The sequence below is a fragment of the Orbicella franksi genome, chromosome 1 (assembly GCF_964199315.1).
Source record: "Orbicella franksi chromosome 1, jaOrbFran1.1, whole genome shotgun sequence".
Lineage (NCBI taxonomy): Eukaryota > Metazoa > Cnidaria > Anthozoa > Scleractinia > Merulinidae > Orbicella > Orbicella franksi.
Genome location: NC_138145.1, coordinates 33,839,648 through 33,859,647, shown reverse-complemented (window position 1 = coordinate 33,859,647; position 20,000 = coordinate 33,839,648). Strand labels below are relative to the sequence as shown.

The following is a 20,000-nucleotide window of genomic DNA, read 5'->3' as shown; positions in this document are numbered from 1 at the left end:
TGAAAATCACGATTTTATGAAAGTTTTGATTTTGAAATCACGTACTTGGCTTGAATAATAACTGATAATAAATCAGTAGGAAGTTGCATGGGAAATTGATAAATGATCGGCATTTCAAAACTAACACAGGGTACTTTAATTTTATAATTAAATGTATGATTTTTAAAATTCTCCTACTGGTTTACAAAGCTCTCAATGAAACAGCGCCTTACTACATCAGTGAATTACTTAAGTACAACACCTCTCAACGGAAATTAAGATCGTCCTCTCAACATCTTCTGGCGACCCCGAAAGCTAGACTGAAAACATATGGAGAGAGAGCATTTGCTGTGGCGGCACCGAGACTATGGAACTCGATCCCACTTGAACTAAGATCCAGTTGTTCGATTGACATTTTTAAACGGCATTTAAAAACATATCTTTTTAAACAAGCCTTTTAACTCTTTTAATTTTTAGATGATTTTTTAAATTTTTTTTTCCCCTCCCCTTTTTTAGCTTTTTAAATATTTTTTTATTTAATGTAAAGCGCCATGGACAAATAGTGGATTGGCGCTATATAAATATTTTATTATTATTATTATTATTATTATTATTATTACTTTCTCGAGGTAGAGAGAGGACCCTGGGAACGAGGTTCAATGTTCCTTTGCTAGTGAAGTGACGAACGGAGATAAAAAATAGGTCCGCAATTCGTACTTGTCGGCTTATGCTTAGTTTAAATCGAACTTTTACCTTGGTTAATTTTCTATTGTCTCGGGCGGAGTTAACAATTTTCCAGGAAATGAACACATTACAATAAACGCAGCCAATAATAAATTCGGTCCAGCTCCGGGTGCATCGTGGCAAAGGTAAAATTACTTGTCAAGTTATGTATTGATGAAAACTGCTTCGGATTGGCAGCTGAAGCATATTGAAGTTTAACTGGACAGTGTTGGTCTGTATTTTGTTAAAAACAATCGTACGTGCTTGTCATAAATCAGCACGGATTAACAAATTTGCATGCTAAATTTAGGTCTGAGAAAGCTCAAACAAGAAACCACAGGACCGCAAAAAACTTTATTTTACTGAACACCGCTCGCGAAAAGCACAGGGTACCCAAACACTGTGTCAGCAAGTTTCATAATCATTTACAAAATAAATGCACTGTTATTTACCTGTGTTCCCGGGTCTGTTTGAGCCGTTTAGAAGGGATCTGAGTAGAAGCAAAGGTGGTTTACATTTCAAAGATCATCTTGTCTGCCGCTTTGTAAATGCGACAATCCGATTTCGTCTCGAGTTTTCACTATCCTCATTGACTATTTACTCTAATCGGAAGTGTTTTTGCTATTTTCATTATCTATTAACTCTCATCTGTGGAGACATTCTCAGGTTTCATAAAATCCTCAAACCTTCAACAGAATCGATGACTATAATGCAATAATATTGCATAATCTCACAAAAAATAGCTGATATCAGAAACCCAAGACTGGGGTATGGGGCCGAGCTTTTACCTGTCCCACTGTCCTTTGCGTTCTCACGAGGAAAAAAATGGCGGTACGCGCGTTTTATTTTGCGTGCCTTGTTTTTCCAATAAATGGTCTCTACTTGGCTTACCATAAGATTACATCACCTTTGGAGTAAATTTCTCGAAGTTCCGTTACTGGTGCTCCGATTTCAGGGGATGAATTCTGTGCAACTACACTGTCTGGACCACTTTGATGGTTCATGGTCGAGGGAAGATGTGGAGACGTTGGCTACAAGACAAGGTGTTGTTTTACTTCACCAAAAGCTTCTTAACAACAAGGAAGTTCCTCCAACACCGCATGTTCCTATACAGATTCGAGGCCCCGATCTTCCGGAGTATGAACGGGGACTGGCCAGCGTTTCTTCCGAGGATCAAGATAAATTTCTAAATGACATTTTATACAGCCAGTTATCACTTGCACGCAATGTTTGCGCCAGTTCTCCTTTTCATTCTACTTTACGTCGTAGACTTCAAGTGTTACAGAGGATATTTTCCGCTTTATCAAACAAATTTCACAAGTTCTCGTCACCAAAATCAGCCTCATCTTCAAAGAATAATTCTCGGGATAATTCCACGAGTTTAACGAAACTTGCAGCCGCAGAAACGAAAGATGCTTCCGCGGTGCTAATAGAAATGGGTGTTAAAACCGGGATGTCACTTTTATTTGCTTTATTGCGTCAGTCCTGGCAACTTAACCATGGACAGCTGTGTAATGATGTACTGTTAACTGCATCAGATGTTTTGTCTGCTATTCCTCCACTTGCTTTGGCACAAGAGTCAAAAATTCCTGAGATGGGACAAGATTGCTTGAACCAGATCACAGCATTTCTTAGGGGAGTTGTGTCTCCAAGCTCAGCAGCTGATAATGTTGGAAGACAGCTTGCTTGTGAATTGCTTTTAAGAATTAACACCCTGAGAGGGTCGTTGAAATATCTGTTGGAGTGGATTGAAATGGCTCTTAGCGTTTCATACGAGGTTAAGGAACCTGGTGTTCCAAATGGGATCTCATCAGCTTGTATCTGTGACATTCTCATTCAAATCAGGAAATCTGCAGTAAGTACATAAACTAATGAAAAATTGGTATGTCAGCTCCTTTTCAAAATACCACTTTTTGTTTTCTTGGATTCAACTGGATCAGGCCTGCAATATTGATAGTTCAGGTTGATAAACGCTGATGTCATATTCAATCACATCCACACTCATGGTTGGTCCAAGAAAGTTTATGTCCAGTCAAAAACCATATTTACTCTTGGCATTTTCACATCTTTTACAATAATATTTCAGAATTTGAATTCCCTTCAAATTTTGCCAGTGAAGGATTTTTTATTCTCTTGCAGTTCAATAACAGTTCTATGGCAGTGTGGGTGCTTTTCAATATACATGGCTCACCTTTTGTGCCACGCTTCTTCTCTTCCCTATTTTTTCGTGTACCACTTTTTGCAGTGTGCCGCAACTAACTGAACACCTGAAAGAGCCTAAAAGCTTGTAGGGTGATAGTGAAGAGTCTGATAGTGTTTTAATGAAAAATTCTAGTAAATGCTTAATCTTGGTGGTATGGTCCGAGACAGCCATACCACTTGTACAAGTGTATTTAATAATTAAAATAATTGTTTACGAAGTAAGAAGCTCTGTTTCAGTACCAAATTTCGTTAATGACTCAGGAGATGAAAAACATACAGTATGCAAAATAAAACTAGGTGGTTTTTGCTTAAAAATTTTGTCACCAAAATGGAAAGAAAAAGCATTGTTACAGTACCAGTCAAAGGGATTGCAGTACCTACACACACGTAAAGTTCTGCTTTCTGCCATTGTTTACATTTTACCTGGAGGCAATGCAATGTATCTTTCAATTTTAAAAAAAAAGTAATTCGCTGAAGAACTAATCCTTTGCATGATAAGAGCACAAATTAGGTTTGGTTTGTGAAAAGCAACTAGAAGAGTCTAGAATACGTGATTTAACCACAGTATTTTCAGCTGAAAAACATTCACAATGGAAAACAGGTTATTTTTATAATAAAACAGAAGGTTTCAGTAGTGATAATGAATTCAAGTTACAATTCATTTGCAGTTTTTAGTTTTTTGTAAAGTTTTGCAAATGTGGTATTTTAAATTTTCTCTCAACGGTGGTTGTGATTAAACAATAGATAATGGTTTTGTGAGTGGTAAATCAATAGGAAGGTTCATTAAAAACAGGTATAAGGTTAAAACAAATTAATTTCTGGCGAGGTAATTAGCATTGTCAAATGTCTGTCATTTCAAGGTAAGTTGTTGATTTCAAAGAGAAACAGTGAAAGTACTGTTTGTTGTTTTCAAGTTTGTGTATGTCGTTGATGTATTTTAAACAACACGTTTCACTTTATCCGGAGAGATGCAAGTTTATTCATTTCTTTGCAGCGTCTAGGATCAGGATCACGCGATAGGATAGGATAGGATCACGCGATAGGTCAAGGGTCAACATTAATTTTACGTATTGGTGAACACTCTGTGGCCCGGACTTTTTGCTCTCTTGAGGTGAATTCAATTGAATGAGCACTGTCAGAGCAGTGTACGAGCACTGAAATAGCTGAACTAAACTTATCTCTGAACTGAAATAAACTGTATTAGTGAAAGTCTGGATCCGCCACTGGATTTCTCTAGGGGACATCTATCACGATATTCTTTTACATTGTTTTATTTCATAAAAATTTTTAAGTCTCACTGCCGGTCATTTCGAAAAGTAAACAAAAGGGAGAAAGGTGAATTTCATTATTCAGTTCAAAGAAGAACAATTGAACAAAGGGAACAAATAAGCTTGTGATGCAAGCGATCGCTTGGACTCTCAACACCCAACTATAACTATAGTTGGGTTTTGCAAAGCTAGTTACAATACAGCTACTTCCCACACAGGTTGCACCTTACTTTTACTTTTATTAAGTTTAACCATCAGCCTGTCTGTTTATGTTCCAATTTTCTTGAAACAATTTTCAAAATAGCACGTACACGTCATCGCTTCTGCATGGATTGCATGTCGTTTATTCGCTGAAGTAATCAGAGAAACTAGTAGATTTTATTCAAAGAAAAAGAATTTGGGGGTTAGTGGCACTTTCAGTGTCTGGAACGTGCACATGTGTAAGCATGCTATATTTGTTATTTCTGGTACCTGCCTTGGATACTTATACAATATTTATTTTACTTTGGACCTTTATATTGCAGAATTCATCAGCCTCAAACACTCCATTATCCTCTCCCCAAAAGAGTGAATCTTCATTGTTAAATCTGAGTATGCCAGAACTACCTTCCACTGAGTCAGGTCTTCTACCTCTTCCTATTGCCGCAATACATCTTTTGAAAGAGGTATATATTGATCACTATTAATAGTATTACATGTGCGTTACATTTTCAGAACTTACAATAAGAAATATTGATCCATTTAAAAATATATTAAGAAGAGTTAAAATGTTACAGTGATTCTCATTATTTTGGGATTTATCTCCACTTTTAGAATGATCTATTTATGTATGTTATTTATTTTCTCTGAATAGTACTTACAGAATGTATTACCAGAAAAAGTCTTGTGTTGGCAAAAAATTAATAAGCACACATGTAGGTGATGTGTTATCATGACGTGTTATCCAGTAAGCACACATGTAGGTGATGGGTAATGATGACATGTTATCCAGTAAACACATACATAGATGATGGGTAATGATGACGTGTTACCCAGTAAGCACACATGTAGGTGATGGGTAATGATGACGTGTTATTCAGTAAACACACACTTACATGTGTAGATGATGGGTAATGATGACACTTTATCCAGTAAACACATACATAGATGATGGGCAATGATGACATGTTACCCAGTAAGCACACATGTAAGTGATGGGTAATGATGATGTGTTATTCAGTAAACACACACTTACATGTGTAGATGATGGGTAATGATGACACTTTATCCAGTAAACACACACATAGATGATGGGTAATGATGACGTGTTTCCAGTAAGCAACACTCAGATCATGGGTAATGATGACACTTTATCCAGTAAACACACACATAGATGATGGGTAATGATGACGTGTTTCCAGTAAGCAGACACTCAGATCATGGGTAATGATGACACTTTATCCAGTAAACACACACATAGATGATGGGTAATGATGACGTGTTTCCAGTAAGCAGACACTCAGATCATGGGTAATGATGACACTTTATCCAGTAAACACACACATAGATGATGGGTAATGATGACGTGTTATCTAGTAAACACACACTCAGATGATGGCTAATGATGATGTGTTATCCAGTAAACACACACGTAGATAATGGGTAATGATGACGTGTTATCCAGTAAGCACACACGTAGATGGTGGGTAATGATGACGTGTTATCCAGTAAGCACACACTCAGATGATGGGTAATGATGACGTGTTATCCAGTAAGCACACACTCAGATGATGGGTAATGATGACGTGTTATCCAGTAAGCACACACTCAGATGATGGGTAATGATGACGTGTTATCCAGTAAGCACACACTCAGATGATGGGTAATGATGACGTGTTATCCAGTAAACACACACTCAGATGATGGGTAATGATGACGTGTTATCCAGTAAACACACACTCAGATGATGGGTAATGATGACGTGTTATCCAGTAAACACACACTCAGATGATGGGTAATGATGACGTGTTATCCAGTAAGCACACACTCAGATGATGGGTAATGATGACGTGTTATCCAGTAAACACACACTCAGATGATGGGTAATGATGACGTGTTATCCAGTAAACACACACTCAGATGATGGGTAATGATGACGTGTTATCCAGTAAACACACACTCAGATGATGGGTAATGATGACGTGTTATCCAGTAAGCACACACTCAGATGATGGGTAATGATGACGTGTTATCCAGTAAACACACACTCAGATGATGGGTAATGATGACGTGTTATCCAGTAAACACACACTCAGATGATGGGTAATGATGACGTGTTATCCAGTAAGCACACACTCAGATGATGGGTAATGATGACGTGTTATCCAGTAAACACACACTCAGATGATGGGTAATGATGATGTGTTATCCAGTAAACACACACTCAGATGATGGGTAATGATGACGTGTTATCCAGTAAACACACACGTAGATAATGGGTAATGATGACGTGTTATCCAGTAAGCACACACGTAGATGGTGGGTAATGATGACGTGTTATCCAGTAAACACACACTCAGATGATGGGTAATGATGACACTTTATCCAGTAAACACACACATAGATGATGGGTAATGATGACGTGTTATCCAGTAAACACACACTCAGATGATGGGTAATGATGACGTGTTATCCAGTAAACACACACGTAGATAATGGGTAATGATGACGTGTTATCCAGTAAGCACACACGTAGATGGTGGGTAATGATGACGTGTTATCCAGTAAACACACACTCAGATGATGGGTAATGATGATGTGTTATCCAGTAAACACACACTCAGATGATGGGTAATGATGACGTGTTATCCAGTAAACTCACACTCAGATGATGGGTAATGATGACGTGTTATCCAGTAAACACACACTCAGATGATGGGTAATGATGACGTGTTATCCAGTAAACACACACTCAGATGATGGGTAATGATGATGTGTTATCCAGTAAACACACACTCAGATGATGGGTAATGATGACGTGTTATCCAGTAAACACACACGTAGATAATGGGTAATGATGACGTGTTATCCAGTAAGCACACACGTAGATGGTGGGTAATGATGACGTGTTATCCAGTAAACACACACTCAGATGATGGGTAATGATGATGTGTTATCCAGTAAACACACACTCAGATGATGGGTAATGATGACGTGTTATCCAGTAAACTCACACTCAGATGATGGGTAATGATGACGTGTTATCCAGTAAACACACACTCAGATGATGGGTAATGATGACGTGTTATCCAGTAAGCACACACGTAGATGGTGGGTAATGATGACGTGTTATCCAGTAAACACACACTCAGATGATGGGTAATGATGACGTGTTATCCAGTAAACACACACTCAGATGATGGGTAATGATGACGTGTTATCCAGTAAGCACACACTCAGATGATGGGTAATGATGACGTGTTATCCAGTAAACACACACTCAGATGATGGGTAATGATGACGTGTTATTCAGTAAACACACACGTAGGTGATGGGTAATGATGATATGTTGTTCAGTAAGCCAGCATGTAGGTGACAAGTGGCTGAGGATTTGAAATCAGTTTTACCGTGAAACAAATTCAGGTAGTGGTCTAAGTGGAACTCAAACCTGGAGCCTCTGGATTGCTATTCCAGTGTGCTAAGCATTCTGCTATGCTGCCTCTGTAATCAAGTATCACTATGGTGATAGTGGTGAATCGTCAGGTATCACCTTACTGAAATCAAAATCTCATAATCTAATGTTGTTACACATATATAGAAAAACTCAGGACATTTTAAAGACTTAAAAAAAATAATGTAGAAACACATACCAGGACCTTGTCTCTTTACCGCATTTCTTATTCTCCCTAACATTCCATGTGTTCCAGATTTTATAAGTTGATAGAAACTAGGAAATAGTTTTTTTTAGTTCATGAGCAACTTAAGAGCTTATTGCAATAAATAGGTTTTCACTGTTAAGATCTCTGGAGTGAGCTTCTCCATGAGCTCAATTTATGTATGTTTGCATTTATGTTCTTCTTCTTATTTTTAGATTGTTATGTTGTCCAAGGAGTACAAAAATTCCTGTGTAAAATCAGGTGCAACATACACTGCATTGAATGGTGCTACATTTAAGCCAACCTCCGGTGATGAAGTGTTTGCCTGGGGAAGCAATAGCAGTCATCAGCTTGCAGAGGGAAACACAGACAAGATTTTACGTGCCAAGCTATCAACTTCTTTTGGTAGTGCTCAGCAGGTACTGGTAGCCACATATAGTAACATTAAAATGCTACCTTCAGCCTTCATGCAAAAAAGTAGCCACCCTAATGACTAACAGTGCTTAAAAGCTTCTGAGGATATACAAGTTGTTTGTTTGACTAAATACACTCATAATGTATGGTGATCTGCAGCAAATCTGTGAATTTTGTTAGTCACTAGAACTCTTTCTTATGACCACTTTAGTGCTGTATTTGGTTAATATTGTTTTTTTTTCTATAGAAATAGATTTAGCAAGTAATACACAACTAAACATATACTGTAGGGTACCTTACAATACTTATTACAGTGTACTTAATGTCATATATGGGATAGCAACTTGCATTCCAAAAAACATTAAGTTTCAAGTAGCGTTCCCATCCGGTCCCAAGAAAGTGATTAAAATAAAATGGAAGGATCTTTTTTAAATCAACACAACAAGAAAACATTCTTGTAGTGGTTATCATTCCTTCTGATTTGATTTGGACAGAGGTTTCAATAAGGTCTGTAACAGTAGTCCAGTGGCTTGCCCCGCAGAAAAAAATTGAATTTGTAGAGATGGGTTTTCCAGCAATTTGTAGGGTTTCATTAACGGCTGGGCACCGGGCAAATTGAGCAGCTGTGAGGACAATTTTGCGTGGCTGGTTTGACCATCTAGCAGAGAGTTTTTCATACAAAGAAGTTCAGTTCTAATACTTTTTCCCACCTGTGAAAACTGGTTTCCCTCCTGCTGAAAATGTTAATGAAACCCCTGAATTTGGAGCACAGCATTGGCACAACTCAGGTTCCTACAAGGGATCATTATAGGTAACTAAATTATATTTCAGACACCCTTAATTCTGCGTTTTTCCATCATTGATGCACAATTTTGTACAACTATTATCTTGGCAATGATGATATGAAATCATGTAGATGTCCCCTTGGTTTAAGCTTAGTTATTTCTGTCAACATGATTTTGCTATCCATCAATTTGCACGAATACTGGTGTGCAAGATCAGTGTTCAGAAGACTGTCTGTAACTTAGGACTGCATGTCAAGGTCTCAAGATGCAGGAAGGTCAGAAGATGTAGGTTTTGTTTTTGTAATCAGTGGGTGAATTTGCTTCACAACTTTCAGAAACAAGGGCAATAATTCTCGGCAGGTATATTTTGCAGGGCGCAGGTTGCAGGTTGAAATATAATTATAACTGGAAAACCCCGGACACTAAAAATAATTAATAACCTATATACTCGTGAGGGGTTCTTACATAAAGTAGTTCGCCTCTTTCACATAGTGAAAACACTATCAATCCGCGAGAAGTACTTATCGATCGACACGCTGAGACCAGTGAAATCTCTTCAAAGCCATCTGAATGGCCGCTCCACAAATGTTTCCATCGATTCCAGATTTGGCTCGAGGCTTCCTATAGGACTCCATGTGCGAATTTTTATTTTAGCTTGCCATTTATGTATTTATATATACTATTTAAACGCTACGGTTTCCTAGCGCGCCAATCTTTTCAACGTTTTCTGTAGCTTCAAGTCAATATTGTTGCAGAATCTATACTCTACCTAGCTTCACCGTCATCGCTACAGTCAGGAAACATTTGTAAGTCTTTATATTCTGTCCTGTATTTTTCTTATCGCTCGGCTCTTCTTCACATGTATTTTTATTTATTTTCCTAGTCGAACGTCACTCAATCTTTCAATACTCAACGGGCTCCTCGAGTCTCTTCATCAGAGCGCAAGTTCGAAATCTCTAGGCGTAGCGTCAACAAGAACTGTAAGCTACACTTCCCTTAACAACGGAAGATTGCCATCACAAATGAAGCAAATAAATAAAGAAATGAAATAATATAAGACTTTAACTGACGGAATATACTAGCACAAGCTCAGTGTCAGGGCTGGAAATAACAGTCGGTCATCGGACATTGTCCGACCAAATTTTGAATATGTCCGGCCAATTTCACATTATGATCGGACGTGATGTCCGAACATTTTACCAACACCAAGTTATTGTCCATCCATAAAATTTGGTTAGATACATTGTTAAAAGGTTCAAAATTGCGACCGGTACGGTTGCCAATGTGGCTAAAATTTTAATCATTGGCAGCCAAAACTCCTGGTCGACAGCCGAAAATACGTCTGCATTCAAAGGCTACCATAATGGCAACTACGTTTCTCTGTGTTGACGATCAATAACGGTTACTTTCTCAGACATTATGTCCTTCCAGTACTACATAGTGAAAGAACTTTGCTTCTATAACATTCAACATAAGAAAAGAAAGCAATCTATCCTTTTGCTTTGCTGTAAAGGATTCCCTCACATCGGAAAACTTGCAAATGGCTGATCGTGTTTGAAATCGCCCTATAATGCATTGCAAACCCTTGAACATTGAGTACGTCATGTATGCCTACCAATTGTGTCTCTGGAAATGCATGAATCCTTCACAGACATTACATTAGCTACGTACACAAAATTAGCAGCCAAAAAAGTCTTGGAAATTTTTTCTTCACAGATTTTATGCATTGAGTTCTTTTCTGAGCAAAATTCCTATTTGATTGTTATCACTTGGTTGCCAAATGGCAACTCAACATTTTTTTAATTTTGGGCCCTTGACTCTGACAGTTTGAGCCATATCCAGGAGCTCATTATGGGCTTCTGCCATATCATAAAGCAGAAGTGTTCATCTTTCCTGTACTTGCCAAATAAAATACTCTTCAGAAGTCACCCTATTATGTACTACATGCATTGCGATATGCTGTTAGCACTTCATGTTTGTACCGTAGAGTGAACTTTGGTCATGAGCCCATCACTAGGAGCCTGCAACTCCCATACTAAGCCTATGTCATGGTATTTTTAAAAACCGGTCTATTTTTAGGCTTCTTTTCCCACAAAAAAGGTCAGTTCCGGTCTATATGAGCACGAATCAGTAAGGAGAAAAATGGCGGTCTCAGGTGGACATGTCGACCTAATCTTCTGGTGAAATTATAAAGTCCGCACTTGTGATTGGTCACTGAGGTTCCTGGGGGGTCTGAATATGCGGTAAATTCAAACTAAAAATAGATCAGTCTGTGAAAACGCCGGGACAGGAATAATTGGGGTAGTTGCACACTCGTAGTGATGGGCTCCTGCTTTAAAGGGACGCAGTCAGCTGGTGCATATGCGCGTTATATACCATTTCATAGTTTACTTGCATATCACAGAGACGCGATCCATACTGTTTTGAACCAAAATATGATAAAAATAATATCATAGGATGAGCAAACGCACACTCAAAAACAGGTTTTTCAGTGAGCGATTGAAAATCAAGAAAAACACTGCGAAGATTGACCTGGATTTCTAGATGTATTTTGATTTGAGGTTGAAAAAAAAAGCTAGTGTCCAAGTCAGCGCAGTCCTAAAGCTGACTGTGTCCCTTTAATGGTAGCATTCAATAGAAAACTAGCCAGGTTTGCTTGAAGAACATATAACCAGGAGATAACCAGGAGAGACCGGTGCAGTCATCTAGTTGATAAATTCATCTAGTCAATCATAAATGATAAATAAATCAAATTGAAATGCAGTTTTGAACGATTTGTATTGAAAATCTTTACAGTATGCCAATAAATTTTATTATGCTAATTAATTATGCTAATCAGTTATGCAAATTAATGTCCAGCCAAATTGATAAGATGTCCGACCAAAATGAAGATTTGAAAGGACACATGTCCTGTTAAAGAAGAAAAATTATTTCCAGCACTGCAGTGTGCTTTCATTTTGGTACTCACAGGGAAGAAACCAAATTCAGCAGATATTTCAGATGATATTTCAGATGTTTCTTCAAAAACAATAATTCATTGCAGGTTTAAAATCACAGGAATATACTCTCCTCCCATTGCTTTGGCGGGTTTGGCACTTGGGTGCAAGCCACCTTTCTGAGCGATTGTAAACAGCGTCATGTAACAGTCACGGTAAGTCTACCACCTGTATGTTTTGTTTTAGTGCTAGCGGTTTTCCAGTTATAATTAAATTTCAACCTGCAACCTGCAACCTGTGCCCTGCAAAATATACCTGTCGAATAATTCTTACTATAACCTACGACATGGTGGGTTCTTTGACTTGAAATAACCTCAACTTTTGAGGAGACTATTAGAACAACAGTATACAAATATTGATGACACAGGCAAGCAAAGTTCCATTCACAGCTGGTCAATTTGCTTGGTGCTCAGCCCTTAATAAAACCCCTCCTTGGATCAAAATTATCTTCAACAAACTGAAGGTGACAAATGAACAATAATGGCAAAATGAATATGTGATTTTGCAAAAATGCAGCAATGCATTTACTGCTTTTTGTCAACAAGTTTTAAGTGTTTTTGATGGTTTGCTTATCTCTGAGTGGCACTGTAATTGTGGAGAGGGAAAATGAAGAAAATTGCTTGTTTTTCAACACTAGTGGTTGAAAGTTACCTTCATTGTCAGTGCTGGAAATACCAGTCGGTCATCGGACATTGTCAAACCAAATTTTAAATATGTATGGCCAATTTCACATTATGATCGGACATGATGTCGGAACATTTTGCCAACACATTTTGACTTCTTCTTCGAAGTTGTTGTCCATCCATAAAATTTGGTTAGATACATTGTTAAAGGGCTTGAAATTGTGACTGATAGTTTTACGGTCGCCAATGCAGCTAACATTTCCTCTGGTGACCAAAAATTCTGTTTTTTTTGTACATTTCTCTGTGTTGACGATCAATAATGGTTTTTTCTTGGACGTTATGTCCTTCCAGAAAAAAATATTGAAAGATTTTTCCTTCTAAAACATTCAACATAAGAAAAGAAATCAATCCATCCTTATGCTTTGCTATACCAATTCTCTCGCATCCGTAAGCTTCAAAAATGGCTGACAGTTTTTGAAATCGCCCTATAATGCATTGCAAACCCTCGAACATTTAGTACGTCATGTATTCATAAGGATTGTGTCTCTTGTAATTGCGTTAGCAGACATTAACCACTTATATAAAACTAGCGGGCAAAAAAGTCTTGGAAATTTTTTCTTTACAGATGTTATGCATTGAGTCCTTTTCTGAATTAAATTCCTACTTGATTTTTATCAATTAGTTGCCAAGTGGTGACTCAAGAATTTTTTTTAATTTTGAGCCCTGGACAGTTGGAGCCATATTTGATAGACAAGTGAAAAAGCAGAAGTGTTCATCATTCCTGTACTTGCCAAATAAAGTACTGTTCAGAAATCACCCTATAATGCATTACGTACATTGCGATATGCTTTTAGCTCTCCATGTATGTACATGTACCCTAGAGTAAACTTTGGTAGCAAATATAACACTAGGTTTGCTTGAATAACTTATAAAGAATGAGTGAGAGATCAATGCAGTCATCTAGTAGATTAAGTCATCTAGTTAATCATAAATTATAAGTAAATCAAATTTCAAATGTAGTGTTGAATGATGTGTATTGAAAATCTTTATGCTAATTAATTATGCTAATCAATTATGCTAATTACAGCATTGTGCAAAAGTAACACGAGCTAAATGCGCAAATTTTGTTCTTTGTTCCCGCGACTTTTCGATGAAAGTTTGCTCGAAAGTTCAAGTGAAATTTCACAGCCAGTTTGCAGTCATGGATCACCGATTAAGGGGACAACATTTTATCCACGACAAATACGTTACTAAAATCTTACTCACCTAAAATTTGTGAAAGGGTTTCAACCAGCTTCGCTTGCTCAAGTTCAGCTCGGGCCCAGTTTCATACGCAGAGAATTAGAATACACTGAACTGCATTATGAAGGCAATGAGCTCAGTTTGTTCCACAAACAAAACAAAAACATCTCCAGTTCTGTGTAGTTACGCCGCTTAAGTAAACAGTCGCAAACAACTCGTGAGGGTTTGTCAGTCTGAACACTCGTGCACACTTGCAAGTCCATTTGGCTGTTGTTTTTTTCTATCCCAGTCCCCTTGCGGTTGTTTATTAAAGTTTCTTGAAAGCCCCAGAAACCTTTCAGGCCTGCAAAGCCATTTTTAGATAATCTGTACCTAAAACTGAGAGGTGTATACGCCTGAAACTTCTTGTATGAAGAGAACCTCTGTTCATATTAAGAATATGCAAATAAAACAGCGTTGTAATCACAGGGTTTGAGATTTTGCTACAGCCTTCCGGGTGCAAAAACTTTTTGGGCCTTTCGAGAAACGGGCCCCTGGCTGTAGTTGTTCGAAGGCTGGATAACGTTATCCACCTTTCGAACAACCTAGGACTGAGGTCATTGGGTGTTTCTTTAAGTGTTTGAACAGTTCACATTTATTTCGCTCCGTTTTCGTCACCTTAATAATAATCATTGTGACTCTAAGATGCAGGGATAAACAGATATGGATGATTGCAACAACAATCCATTTCCAAAATTTATTATGAGTTTTTACATGTAATATGAAAATTCTAATATTGTGGCACATCGAGAATATTACATATATCACAGAAAAACTAGAGAACTGATGTGTGACCTTCTAATATTGTGAGATCTTGGATGAGCTGACAATAAGCGGTCTGCTGCGCAGTCCAGCCTTGCAGTTGGCGAGATCTTCGTACAGTGGACGAACTTGTGGCAATCCCGCATTTTGCTAGCTTCTTCTGAATCTGTTGGCTTGTAGTCTCATCATTTTTTTGCATCTGTTGATCTATAAATGTTTTTGCACCTACAGACAACTTTGTTGGTCCTCCTGAGTGCAGTTGATTCACCATGGAGCCAGTAATTTGTGGTTTCTTGATGAGTCGAGAGACACTAGCGAGGCTTACTGGTAAACCTTTGTTCTTCAATGACCCAAATATTCCAGCTGGGTGGAGATCTTGCTTGTGAAGGAGCTTGATTCAAGTTCTCGTATAATTTGAAACTTTAGGCATGTTGACTGGCCATCGAGGTGCTTTAAATGTAAAGCTAATGAGTGAATGATTTTTGGTCTAAGTAATAAACATGAACGGTCGCTATGGCAGCAAACTGGTGCGGAGACTGGGGTCTGGTGCGAGAAAAATCGTGTGGTTCTACATGCTGTGAAAATAGCGTTTTGGCAAGTGTATAACATAGTGATTAAGTACAATTGCATTTATTTATCGGAACTGTGGTGTTTTGGGGTTTTGGATCAAGTCAACAATTTAGCATTCCTTCTGAAATAACCAGGTGAGTTTCATAGCTAACATTTCGTTGGGCTGTGATGCTATTTTGGCAGATTAATGGCTTCTTTTGTACGCAATGATTGGAAAGGTCATTTTATATATTTCACTCAGCGAACTGTGTTTTGAAAACGCTCTTGGCCTATTGATAAACAATAGATCAAATTTTTGGGAGGAGCGATTTAGTGTTCAAAAAATCGCAGTGACTTTTTGGGAGGAGTGAATTATTGCTTGAAAATTCACGGTAAATCACCGCGCATAGCAAATTATAGTTCGAAAAATTGCGCGGATCAAAACAATAGGTGTCACGAAAATGTGGGAAAATTTTGTGAAATATTGTTTCAAGCAAAATTTCTTCGAAAAGCCCCGAAAAGCCAAGAATTTCGTCGAAATTCATTTGCATTACCTTTGCATAATACTGTAATATCTGGTCAAATTGAGATGTCTGACCAAAATGAAGATTTGAAAGGACACATGTCCTGTTAAAGAAGAATACACTGTAGTATATGAAAGTGTAAGAAAGGGTATGTACATTGATGACTTGATAGACTTTTCAAGTTTACACATAAGAAATAGATGTAGATTAGGAAGCTTCCATTGTATATATGTAGGTCAAGCTGTAAATGAAAAAAGTGATCTCAATGTTGAACAAGTATAGTCTGTGTGCAGGCTTACCTTTGAGTCACACCCATGAGCGACAAAGAGCAAGTCGGCCAGCACAGCAATGTGACAGGTGAACCTGCCAGAAGTCTGGTGAACAGGCGCTAAGAAAGTGAACCTGCCTTGATCTCTGTAAATTTTTCTGTTTTACTTCGCCTGAGCAAAGTGAAATACCATTGGCTGAAAAGTGAAAAAGGCAAGAAAACTGTCTACTATGCTTGATGAGGCTGGTTCTCACAATGTCAACAGTCATCAGCAAATTGAGTCAGATCAGAATTGAGTGTGTGTATTACTTATGTTTTAACAAAGTTTCTGTTTATTTCTGGGTTAAATTTGAACTAAAGAGGGAGAAATAGTTGTTGAAAGTATGTTGATAAATGTAAATCGAGACCTACAGTGTACACGTGCTTGTTGTATTGCCGACTGGATATGGCAAGGGTTTAATATTACAGACATAATATGTGATGGCAAGGGGGAAATTAGATAACAGGAAGTCATTTGCCTGCTTGCCAGCATCATCGAACATCAGATAGCTGAAGCAAGGTCATTTGGAGTCAAGTGTGTGTTCTTGCCAGGTATAAATTTTGACAGTTTTTCTTTGGGGAAACTTTATCAACAAAGAACATCACACCTGCGTGTTGTAATGAAAATGATTGAAAATCTTCCCGTGAAATTTCACATATAGCAGGCTCAATTTCAATTCTTGTGGCTTCGTGGCTCAAAGTGGCCCTTGCAGTTTCACCACTTGTACTTGTGCTCCCCAGGTGTGAGCTTGCTTGCAGGCTAAATCAAGTTCCAATGTTAGTGTACCTGTATGCAATGATGAACGCAAGTAGAACTTCGCAGACTTGATATCACAATGTTGATGATCAAGAATGAACAAAAATCTTCTCTCTGAGCATACAAGTTACTGGCTTTTCTGGCCTCTTTCAGCTGATGAAATTAGCGGTCAGCTGGCTCTTAGCTATGTCCCCGAACCCTTATGATTGTAACATTAGAACAATGCTTTAATTCCAGAAGTTATTTTGTCTCCTTGTGTTGTGTGGCTTCTCTCATTGACTTATTTTTTTGTGTAAAAAAAATACTTCTTAGTCGGTGTGGCGGGTATGTTATTGACGGGTCAATGGATGAGTGAGTGAGTGAGTGAGTGAGTGAGTGAGTGAATGAGTGAGTGAGTGGGTGAGAGATGTATGTATGTCACACCAATCAGATTGGATCTACTATAAACAGCCGATCAAATTTCTTGTTGTTAAGGTAAACAGTATGTGAGAAGATTTGATCCCGATACAGTTTAGAACGGCCATATTTATTCTTCTATAAAAGAGGAGGAAGTATTCATATATTGGGCTTACTTTGACATTTTCCGTGGGTTAGGCTGAGAATTTTAGGTACGAACAAGATGAGCCTTGAGGTTTGAAACAGTTCGTGAGTTAGTAGTATGCAAATGCAACGAGATATTTTTAATTTTTAGTTACAAAGGTAACTTGATACTTTTGTTTTTCACAAGGAGTAAATTTAATTAGAGGTCAGGAATCGTCGCTTTTAGTTCTTAGGACATATTTTAGAAGAGAGGAGACTATTTAGATTTGAAACAGTTCTAACGTTTACAATAGTAAGTGCAGGTGACGATTGTTTTGTTCTTGTTGCATGCAAATATAATGAGATATTTTTATTTTTTAGTTACACAGTGTGATTTGACACTCTTGTTTTTCACGAGAGAGTAAATTCAATTAGAGCTGACGAATCGTCACTGCTCTTTCCCACGAGATGTTTGCTATCTTTAGTAACAAATGGTAACTTAACACTTTTGTTTTTTATATGGGAGTAAATTCAGTTAGAGCTGACAAGTTATCGACTATTGTTCCCAGGATATTAAACAAAAAAAGCTTTCATTTCTGGACGGTTTTTACGTCTCTGCAGTAGCAGTTTATTTTAATTTGATGGGCATTTTATGACATTTTTTTCAGTCCGATGTTTTTAAAGGTAAAAAGTATCAAAACTCTCAAATGTTCTTTGAAGACAGCGTGGCACCAAGTGAAAGTGCAATTTTAATTAAATCAGACTTTCAGTGTGTCATGAGAGGTTTTTTTTTCTCTTTCTTTCTATTTTCGGTGAAGTAGTGTTGTGTTGTGTTGTGTTGTGTAAAAAGGGTAAACTTATGACTCGTATAAAATGCGAAAAGGTCTCTTAACTTGAGTATTTTTGAGCAAAAATTCCTCTTGGGGGTTGGAAGGGCTATGTGATGGGTGAGTGAGGGAGTTATGCATGTGCACGTGTCACACCAATCACAGTGTGGGTTTTATCAAAGAACGAATCAAAGAAAAAAAAAAGATGGTGTCTACATTAATCTGGAGACGTGTCAGATTACTGTAGTTTGTTCAAACATTTTATGGCTTACTATTTAGCTATCTCACCATTACCGATGTAACATCGTATGTACATCATAAATCCCCAGTTTCATTCTTGCTGTACATCGCAACCAAAAAAACTTGTCAAATTTACGAAATCATTACTGCAAACAGTTCCATGAATGCTCCTATCTCCGGCACTTCACACACACAAAAAATAATTCTTGCACGCTTTGCGTGCCTGTGTTTTTTAACAGGCCATTGACTCAGCTGTTCATAAATCAATTTTAACTGGCAAAATTAAAATGATCAATAATTCTTACAATGGTTGTTAAGTGTGTTTTCTTTTCAGGGCAGTAAAAATATTTTGAAATCCAGTTGCCCAGCGGGCCAGAACATTTCAGGTTTCAGCTGCCCCCACTAAAATATTACTAGCCAAATAGATGCGCAATGTTCATGCCTTGTCAACTCATTATTTACCAGGTACTGTCTATAATCAGTGATAGACCATAACAGAGGATGAACGAGAACAAAGCATACTTGGAATTAAATTAATCCATGCTTTCAACTTATTGTTTTGCTCATTGTGCAGTCTTAAGCTTTGAAATTGTTTTTGATTGGAAATTATCACTAACAACACTACTGAGGCTAATTTCACTTGCCCACCAGACCACCAAACTTCCATTTTCACTTGCCCAAGAGCAAAATTTACTTGCCCTGGGCAATTGGACCTGGATTTTGTCCTGCCCTGCCTTTTGTAATATTGTTTAATTTGTTATTATTCTGTGATGAATTTCCATGTCTGCAGCATTTTAATAGACTGATGTTGTTATGTTTCCTTTGTTTTCATTCTGTGGAAACACTTTTCACCTAAGTGTGAATTTGCACTTGTAATGTTATAGGTAGAGGCTGGTCAATATTGTACATTTGTTGTTTCACCTGAGAGAAGTCTACATGCCTGTGGAAAGGTAAACCTTATAGTCACCTTTTAATATTATATTAAGGTCAAAGCTGTGAATACCAGATACAGCTGTAATTATTATCATGAGTAGTTCTTTCATTGCAGAGCTCCGGCGGCCCAAATGCCAAACAGAGCACCTTACCATCCTATAGGAACAGAACCATATACATGCATCGAAACAGAAAACCATGCACCTCTTTTAACATGGTCAACATGGCTAGTGGCATGGATCGTTGGATGCGTGCGCCCTACGACAAAGACAACAAAAAACAACGTTGCTCAACATGGAGGCCATCAGGGTTGTAGCTAAGAAAATAGTCTCCCGCCTAAGGTTTTCATTTAGCCGGACACAATTTTTCATGAGATACCTGGAACAAAATTTATGCCCCCAATCTTTTGCAATGCCCTGAATGCCAGGCTACCAAGCTTTGTGTTTACAAGATGGCG

At 37.9% G+C, this 20,000-nt stretch overlaps 3 protein-coding genes across 8 annotated transcripts in view; 1 reads left to right on the top strand and 2 right to left on the bottom strand.

Moving 5' to 3' along the window:
- The window catches only part of LOC145479610 (uncharacterized), a 385,465-nt gene that overhangs the window by 243,198 nt on the left and 122,267 nt on the right, over nucleotides 1-20,000 (bottom strand). The window lies entirely within an intron of this gene.
- Nucleotides 1-20,000, bottom strand: part of LOC145479373 (uncharacterized) — a 117,845-nt gene that overhangs the window by 36,826 nt on the left and 61,019 nt on the right. The window lies entirely within an intron of this gene.
- LOC145479127 (putative E3 ubiquitin-protein ligase HERC1) overlaps nucleotides 1,492-20,000 on the top strand; it is a 304,004-nt gene continuing 285,495 nt past the window's right edge. For all 6 annotated transcript variants that reach the window (XM_081457396.1, XM_081457404.1, XM_081457389.1 and 3 more), the window contains exons 1-4: nucleotides 1,492-2,557; nucleotides 4,697-4,837; nucleotides 8,242-8,445; nucleotides 19,495-19,560. In XM_081457396.1, the coding sequence (XP_081313522.1) occupies nucleotides 1,574-2,557; nucleotides 4,697-4,837; nucleotides 8,242-8,445; nucleotides 19,495-19,560 (1,395 nt within the window). In that variant the 5' untranslated portion in view covers nucleotides 1,492-1,573. The remainder of the gene's footprint in view (nucleotides 2,558-4,696; nucleotides 4,838-8,241; nucleotides 8,446-19,494; nucleotides 19,561-20,000) is intronic.